This window comes from Pangasianodon hypophthalmus, chromosome 8, assembly GCF_027358585.1.
Source record: "Pangasianodon hypophthalmus isolate fPanHyp1 chromosome 8, fPanHyp1.pri, whole genome shotgun sequence".
NCBI lineage: Eukaryota > Metazoa > Chordata > Actinopteri > Siluriformes > Pangasiidae > Pangasianodon > Pangasianodon hypophthalmus.
In genome coordinates, this window is record NC_069717.1 from 11066062 (window position 1) to 11075108 (window position 9047).

General features: G+C 37.6%; 1 protein-coding gene and 1 long non-coding RNA gene across 2 annotated transcripts; one reads left to right on the forward strand and one right to left on the reverse strand.

Moving 5' to 3' along the window:
* Positions 1 to 555: 555 nt before the first annotated feature.
* On the reverse strand, positions 556 to 3706 carry dmrta2 (DMRT-like family A2). Its single transcript, XM_026924698.3, has 2 exons — positions 2419 to 3706; positions 556 to 2210 (listed from the first exon to the last, which is right to left on the reverse strand). Exons 1-2 carry the CDS (start codon positions 2867 to 2869, stop codon positions 1363 to 1365), a joined length of 1299 nt encoding a protein of 432 aa, XP_026780499.1. The 5' UTR covers positions 2870 to 3706; the 3' UTR covers positions 556 to 1362.
* LOC117597850 (uncharacterized) lies at positions 3661 to 8301 on the forward strand. The gene is made up of 3 exons (XR_004578615.2): positions 3661 to 3803; positions 6402 to 6498; positions 7545 to 8301. It is a non-coding gene; the product is annotated as an uncharacterized LOC117597850 (long non-coding RNA).
* Positions 8302 to 9047: the final 746 nt, after the last annotated feature.

A 9047-nucleotide genomic window follows, 5' to 3' on the forward strand; every position in this document is an offset into this window, starting at 1 on the left:
ACTGCTTCACTTGCGCTTAATAAAGTGCGCTGAAATAAAGGCACACTGTCCTTCAGCCTGATGATTAAAGTGTGAGAGTAAACACTAGTGCTGTGGAATGAGGACACTGACCGGGATTCCGTTTCCATAATATTCCATTATCTCCACCTTCAGCAGAACCACTATCCAATCACCACTGGCCAATAAAAGAAATTACACTAACTATTACAGAATGTACAAAACATAAAAAAAATAATAACCTCCTACCTGATGAAATTACAAACATTTTATTTTATGAACAGGCTATATTCTTAAATATATTAAAGTATTAAAAATATATATTTTTTAAATATATTTTAAAAAATATTATTTTTAAAATGTATTCTTTATTGTGCTCGGATTTACGCTAATATAGTAATAATTATGCACCATATTAGTTATGCATAATAATAATAATAATAATAATAATAATAATAATAATAATAATAATAATAATAATTTGCTGTTGTGGAGGCTGTATTTAAATTTAGATAATGTCATCATAATGGTTGGATATGTAAATAAAAACACAAGTTCAGAATCTAAGTATAAAATAACATTTATTTCTATCAAAATTCACAGATAAATGTACAGCAGTAACAATGAAGCAAGATTTCATTCACCACGAACATGTTTTTTTTTCACGGTTTTCTGCGCAAATGACGTTGAAGTTGATATTGTTTCAGAATGTAACATATTCTTTTGTGGGAGCACAACATATCAACAGCACAAAGAGAGTCAGAGAATCTACTTTAGTCAAGATCTGTAACAATAATCTTAACAGAACTGTTCATGTCTTGGTCATTTAACATGGCACAATTTTACAGAGTGTCAGCTAAAATAATGACGTTTGAAGACCGTATAATAATATTAGTATAGTCTCTCTTTTACAGTGAGAAGAGAACATTACTCTTTTAATTGCACCATTATCGCACGGAGACTCGATCCGTTCAGTAAATAATCTAATAGAACTGTAACAGATATGTAAAGAATTGAAAATACGCAATTTACATGAAAATACTGGTTACTCTTTAAATTGAACTCCATGTGATTAGTTTGAGCCAGGACCCGCAAGCGAGATCAGTTTAAATTAGAGCTTTTTGGTAACCATTATCAGCACAAACGTCAACATAAACCCCAGCACTAGATCTGTGTCACTTTATGCCAGCTGAATAATTCTGTCAGGTGAGTAAATCAGAAATCTTTATGTACAGAGACTGTCATTAGGATAAGTATAGAAGGGGTTTAAGTCTTTTTTTTTTTTTTTAGACACAGAACACTTGGGCTAATGGACATTAGCCTTTTCACCTTTTTTCAATCCTGTTTTTCCTCAGTGAAATAGCCTCACTGTTTTTCTGGAGTGTTGTTAACCAGGGGACCATAAAGTCCATTTGTGTAGCTCTGGTCCTTATGTAGGAGAGTCCTGTCTCTGATCAGGTCACTGAAAGCATAGTCCATTGGTGGCCTAAATCCCAGAGTGGGCATCAGGCCTGTTGTGGAGTATGGGGTCATGAAGGTGAGCCCTCGGCCATGTGCCGAGTAGGCCAGGCGTAGTGGGTTCAGGCCCAGAGGCGTGCCAAGAGGGTACGTGCTGGGGTCAGCGCCGAAGTGTGGACCATTGGGCTGCAGTGGAGAGAAGGCTGACCGGTTGCTGAGCGTCATGGTTCCAGGTAAGACAGGCCTTGGAGCAGAGGACAAGGGCTGCTGGGCGCTCTGGAGTACCCTCTCTGCTGACCAGGTTTCCTCTGGAGGTTTGGCTTGTCCGCTGTTGTTGAGGATTTGCTCGATGGCCTGGACAACATCTTTCCCACATCCCTGGAGGACGAGCTCCAGGACACTGCGTTTGTGCGTGGGGAACACTCTGGTCAGGATGTCAATAGCATTCATGTGGCGAGACGAAGTAGAGGAGGGCGATGGCTCTTGTTCATCTTTGTCTGTGTCTGAGTCTGAGCCAAGTGGACTTATTGATGGTGGTGTCTCCTCGCCGTCTTTCATGGGTTTGGGAGCTGGAGAGCTGATGTATGATTCTCCGTCGCCGTTTTCGGACCCAGAGCCATGGTGTACGTCTGGGGATGAGATCCCAGGTACTGATTCAGTGTCAGCAGATACAGACTTTCCAGCTGTAGGCTGTGGGGTCACAGATCCTGACAGTGGAGTCTTGGGGAATAATTCAAACTTCTGCATGTTAGATTCTGGAAGAGGAAAAATAAGGAAAAGGGGGAAAATAAACACTGATTAGATTGGCATTTTGCAAAAATTAGAGGCCCCTTTTGTCTTTGTTGCAAAAAAAAAAATATTGATCAACCATAAAACTATCTTCATAATAAAAGTTAAGGATAATGATGTATTATTAAATAAGTATTAAGTAAGTTGATTAAGATAAGATGCAGTTTTACTCACCAGAGCTGGTGTCGTTGCTAACTTGGCCAAACACTTCGTAGTTCTGCCGGGGCGGGATGATGCCGTTGGCTGCGGCCAGCGCGAGCCCCTCTGCTGTGCCGTAGAGGAGCTGAAGCTCTCGGGCTTCGTTTTCTTCCTGCGCCTGCTGTCTGCGGAGCGCCACTTGCGCCGCCATCACCCGCTGCCTCTCGGCTATGAGGGTGCACTTTGCGCACATGCAGTCCTTCCAGCGACAGTAGCGTTTGTGTCCTTTAAGCGCCGACACAACGCCGTGATTGCGGCAGCGGGCGCACTTGGGAGTGCGGGGATATTTCTCTGTAGGGCGCAGCAGCAGCGGCGGGCCTCTCAGCAGACTGCTGGCCATGGACACGGGGATGGAGGCGGCTGCAGCGGCTCCGGGGTGAACCTGTGTGCCCGCCTGAGCGCCAGGAAGCTCCGGACGAAGATCCATGATCTGATCTGCCCCCGATGGACTAGCGATTGATCGTCGACGTTAAACACCAGCAACCGATTTCTTCAATTCGATAAAGTCTCAAGGAAAAGAAATTGCACGCATCCGACAGAACTGTGAAATTAACGGTGGATTTTTAAAAAATTTGTGATCAGAATTTTTTAAAACACGTCGCCAAAGCGTTTCAGTAATTCTATATATACATATATATTTTTTTGTCGCAATCAGTCCATTAGTTAAAAGTTAAGACTGCTTTTGTGCCTTTGAGCGTGTAGAGAATTGTCCAGAGTTATTAAGTTATTAAGTTTCCCAAACAAAAGTTTCCAGCTAAAGAAACAGAGCGAAGGATCGATGATTAACGAGGCGAGCGGCTTGAGGAAATGTGAGCTGAGCTCGTTCTCCCTGCTCCAGCCTGAGACACTAACTTCCTCGAGAGATCGCAGTGGATACAGATCCCCCTCTCTCTCTATTGTTGCTCTCCTACGTTTTCATTAGACAAATTTGACAACAATGTGGCGCCTGTCATTGGCTAAAGGAGGACGGAGCAATCTGATTGGCTTGTCTGTTTTTCAACTGTGTCCACCTGCGTCCTTTTCTCAAATACCAAGCATCACGCAGAGCAAAGATATAAAACTTTTATGACAGAAATGCCAATAGCAATAAACAGGGCAGAAAAGCCAGTCAGACATTTTTTATTTAGCTGCATGTATATATCAATAAATATCACAATTTATAACTTTTCGTCCACTAGTGTTTTTTTAATAGAAACTGAGTCTAATTATAATTAATAATTTTAAGAGTTTTGACCAGAAACCGCAAACGATTTTTTTTAAATTCCCATTAAACAAAGACGATTAAAAAAAAAAAAAAAAAAAAAAAAAAAAAGAATTACTCGAAGACCCGGCAGCTAATGACGTCAGAGGCAGAGAATAAGGTAAGTTGTCAGTCTTTTTTTTTTTTTTTTAAGTTTGAATTTGCTATCTCATATTCGGTTTAATTCAGTATGTTTTGCTAGCTGAGTTATTCCAATAACAACATTACTATTTTCAGAGTAAAATTAAACCATATGAAGTTGCACTTACAGTTTGCCCAATTTTATTTTAAGATTTCTCTGAAGTATTTTTAACTAGAGCAAATTATATTTGCCGCTACAACAAACCATACTATTTTTAAAGATGTTATATGTATATTTTAAATATAGATATAATTTTTTTTTAATTCAGTATCACTGGGTTATTTAAATAGTCTGACTGCGCCTGCGGCTTTTATCTTCGGTTATTCGATGTTTTTTATGTGGGGAAATACTGACATGACAGTGATATCATACGCGCAATTTGTGGTTTATTATGACAAATATTCGTGTTAAGCGTATTATTATTATTATTATTATTATTATTATTATTATTATTATTATTATTATTATTATAATTATTATTATTACTACTACTACTACTACTACTATTATTATTATTCCCTGTTACAATAAATATAATTTTTTTTTTAAAACAAATTTTAATATGGAATACATTGTAGATTAATTTATAAATTACAAATGGAGATTAACAGAATTTAGGAACAATTGTTACTGTCAGCTTTTTTTTTTTTTTAATCGAGAAATTAAAGATCAGGTTAAATTATCACCTAAGGCGACCATATATGATAAAATATCTACAATGTGATACCATTTTCGTCAAGTGTAAATTCACCTGAATAATATATATAAGGAAAGGTTCATTTTTAAATTATGGTTTAAATTCAGGTATTGAAATGAATATATACGTAGCCTACTAGAACTTTACCGCCTAAGAGACTGTTGGATATTTACAAACTGTGTGTGTGTTGCGTAAAAAACTGGAAAATAAATGTTTTGGGGCGAACTAAGCAACATTAGAACTAAGCAACATTAGAACTAGGCAGTAATAGAGCTAAGTATAAAGTATAGAATAAAATAGCTATGTATAGAATAAAATTATACAAGCGTTATTAAAGTAAGTTTAAGTCATATATATTTTTGGACTCGAGACATTTTAATTAGCGTGCAGTGTGAAAGGTCCTGCAGTAATCAGTGTGTGGAAGCCGAGCAGTGTGTGCTTCTGGGTGTTTAAAGCATGTGATGTGCAGCACTGCTCCCTTTAACACACTGATGATGCAGAAAGGAAAACAATCACACTTAGCAATGCTCAGTTTCACAAACATCACCAGATAATTTCCCCCTAATCCTGTTTTGCTTGGAGGTAAGGCCTTTTAATTTTTATTTCCAGGAGTACAGAGAGAATTGTTGTGGACTGCATTTATTAGGCGTTTCACAGCATCTTGTCCGCTTGTGTAAGTTTTTAAAGCCTGAGCTGATCTGCTCAGTGCTCCTCAGTTTCTGCGCTCCTCTGCGCCTCCACTCGCTTCTCTGTGTTTACATACGGAATCACAGTAAGCAAATGCCATCTGTCCCACCGCCACTCTCATCCACACCTTTAATTACTGAACCAGCACCACTAATAGAGACGATATTAAACTAAATCTTTTTGACATTCAAAGTAATTATCTCGGCAGCTCTCTCGCAAGGCTGAAAATAGCCATCCGAAGAAGCGCTCATTACAAAAACCACACGTAGGTGCTGACTGTTAAACTGAGTCTGCCTCACTGGCAAACTGAGGGCAGATCTGTTTACAAACACCTATCTAAACAACAAGCTTGCTTATTTATTTATTTATTTATTTATTTATTTCTAAAGGTTAGGAAAATGGAACATTCTCATAGAACAGAGGTTAACATGACTATAAAAAAATTATAGGCTACATTTTTATTGATGCATGTAGTTATATAACATTTTTACATTTTACATTTTTTTTATTGTATTCAGTTAGAACACCACTACAGTTCCCTTCCAGATTGTGACTCTATTGTACCGAATAAATATACAAAGCGTACGAGGATGGATATTTATTTATTTATTTATTGATAGATAGATTGATTGATTTATTGCCATTTTAGGCTAATGAAATGTACAGTCTTATAAACGTAAATATATAATTTTTAACAACCTTCACTTAATCAAAATCTACAAAATGTGAGCGTAGAAAGAAAAGCTTATTTGGATAATTAAGGGTTTTTAGCTTCCAGCAAAGCTCAGATGAGGAAACACTGTTGTAGGGTTCTACAGAGAACCTGTAAGAGTTCCCCCACAGGGACAACCAAAGAACCCTTAAGACTTCTACATTTTCTTAGAGGGTGTGTGTATGTGTATGTGTATGTGTATATAAGAGTCCAAGTTACACGGCCAACTTCAAAACTCTTAACTGAATGGGTAGCTTTGAATTCCAATTAAATGCCCCCGGGGCAATTAAAAGTGACTGTGAGCACTTAAGAAATTCAACATTCTTTCAAACAGTTCATCAGACCTGTGCATCAAAAACCCATACAGGCCTTTCATCCCCTTTAGAAACTCCACAGATGACTGAGTTTTACACCTTTTTGAAAGCGGAACAAAAGGGATGCTTGACCCAACATATGTAACAGCATGTCTCTGTTCCTCTAGTACCCCGGCGAGCTTTTGTGGCGACCTTTCTCACCGCCGCTGGCCGGCCCGAGCGCGCCTGGAGCTGCACTGCCTCCCGGGAACTCCTGCTGAACCGGTGAGAGTGTGCGAAGCGCAGCAGAGGTTAGAGTAGCAGATCCAGGGGGTACACGAAAAACCGGTGCGCATTTACACGCTTCATCTCATCACCAAGTCCTCATTAGGTTGTTAACCTCTTGTTCACAAGAAAAAAGCTGCCGCTCCGCGCAGGCCTCTCACCCGAGCTCAGGCATCCCCCTCGAGGCACAGCACATTAAAACTGCACAAAATACCCCTTTCCAATGGCTAAGAAGTTAAAGAGCGTGCAAGTTCTCTTTTCCCTGATTTTATTCAAAGTTTTACAAATACATTCAATAAATGAAGAGATAATTTGCTCTTCGCAATGAATGTTTTTTTTATTATTTACATGATAATAATCGGGTGTGTGTGATGTAAACAGCCTGGTCTAAAAGCTTTACTTCAAACACCTACTGACCAGCTTAGACGCACTATTGTACATTTCAGTGCTCTGTACAGTTATAGATCCTTGCGTTATCCTACACTGGCATGCTATCTGACATAGTATTAAGTGCGCTCATTTTGAAAACTTACTAAATTAGCAGCAAGAAAGCTGCGCGCCTGCGTGCGCGCGTTTCAGGTACCAGCCAATTAAAACTGTCCAGTCCTCCACATCTGCCTCCCTTCACAAAGCAAGCGAACAGAAAAGAAGGAGCCCGGTGAAAGAACGCTCATTGAGATCACAGATGGAGTATAGGTTTTTGCTAGAAATTTGAGAAACACCATTGTCCTCAAATCCAAACTCAATGTGTTCCTGCACAATGGCTGCGGCTTTGAGCTCTGCCGACTCAATTGCCCTTGTTTTTTAAACTTGAAGTGTTCAGCACAAAGACTGGCCTCCTAAATGTCACAACCGCTCCGAGTGGGGCTCCTCTGCGCGATTCGCTCAAAAAAAGGAAAAGAACACAATTATGAAGCAATAATTACTCTGCTTCAGTTCGCACGCCACTGCGTCCATTCAAACCTCTTTAGCCCCATTTAATGCTTTATCCACGCCGCCATAATCCGAATACCACAGCTTGATTTTTTTCCCCTTTCCTTCCGCAGAATTTTCTCCTGAGATGAGATTGGGAAAGGGAACTGCAAGAAACTGCAAGAACTAAAGTTTCAACAGCTATTATTTCCCCCCAAATGTTTAGTAAATTATCTAAAGACAAACGTCATCAAAAGGTAAAAACACAAACTGCAAGTGAAATTATCCAAAGAGCATAATAATAATAATAAAATAATAATAATAATAATAATAATAATAATAACCTATAATTAGTATATTAGGTTCACACTAAGATATTCGTTTTTCATTGATTTCAGTATTGTTCAGTTTTCGTGCTTGTATCAGGTTATAGATTTAGACAGTTTAAAATAAAAATCTGGAACTTTTTGAAAGGAGCATCTGAGCACATTTTAACACACAGGAAAATCCCCAGTATTTAATTAATATCTCTTAATTAATAAATAACTCTTCATGAGTTTCATGTGGACTCATAAGAAGAAAATGTTACTAGATTCTTTTTTTTAAATTTTTTTTATAAAACTCTGACATTTTATTTCAAGAGATATCGGTCTGGCTGGCTGACTTACTGAATCAGATGTGCTAAATTAGGAGTTAGTATAGGAAATATAAGAGACTGTTATTAAGAAAATTAATAAGTCTGTTATTAATTAGGATGTTTTTATAGGATAATACACAAGAGGAAAATATTTTAAGAATTTGTGTTGGCAAATGGACAAGTATAAAATATTTATTGATACTTTAAAACTAATCCCATTGCTTCCATACTTGCTAGTTTTAAGCAAAATGCAATAATCTGTGAACGTCTGTTTTAGCTCAAAATAATTGGCTAATAGGCTAATAATTGCATTTTGCATTTTCTGAGAAAATTCATTTATTCATTTAAGTTATTTAAGTTATTTCTATAGATTGCAATATGGACATAAAGTATTATGAAAACGTTGCCTAATAAACGTGGAATGATGTGAAATTTTCCACTGTAGGTCTAAATATCTGTGTGTTAACACCTCACAGCACATAATGTGAAATTCAGTATGCAGGACAGGGTTAGGTAGACTGCTTAATCTCATTCACCGTTCCCCTGAGGCAGCACATCATGTGTGAGGCACCAGTTTAAAAATATATATATATTTTTTTGCATTTTGTTATTTTTAAAACGAGTTTGGTTGATCACATATTACAGATTTATTCAGTAAGGTTGAATGTGTAAAAGGATGTGTGATTTGGGGGAAGGGATTTTTCAGGAAGAGGACTGCTGCATGTGCACCATGGGTAAGTTAACTATTAGTAGTTTAAACATTTAAATTAATTAATAATGATTATTATTTAAACATTATTATTAAATAATGCAGGAATGTGTCTAAAATATATTTGATATGTTTTAGTAATATATTGTTTTAAAGATGAAGGAAAAGTGTGTATTTCTCTATATAACATTATACAGTAATGGTCACTTGGCAGATGTAATGACTGCAGTGATGTTCATAGGTTTCACTTTACTAAATCAAGCAGTAGCCACAGAATACGGAAACTCTACT

What these genes read in the sequence shown, in the direction of transcription:
- dmrta2 (XM_026924698.3), bottom strand. Translation starts at nt 2,869, where the DNA reads ATGGATCTTCGTCCGGAGCTTCCTGGCGCTCAGGCGGGCACACAGGTT. An exon ending in TAGCAACGACACCAGCTCTG is followed by an intron (nt 2,211 to 2,418) that starts GTGAGTAAAACT and finishes TTCCTCTTCCAG; the next exon opens with AATCTAACATGCAGAAGTTT.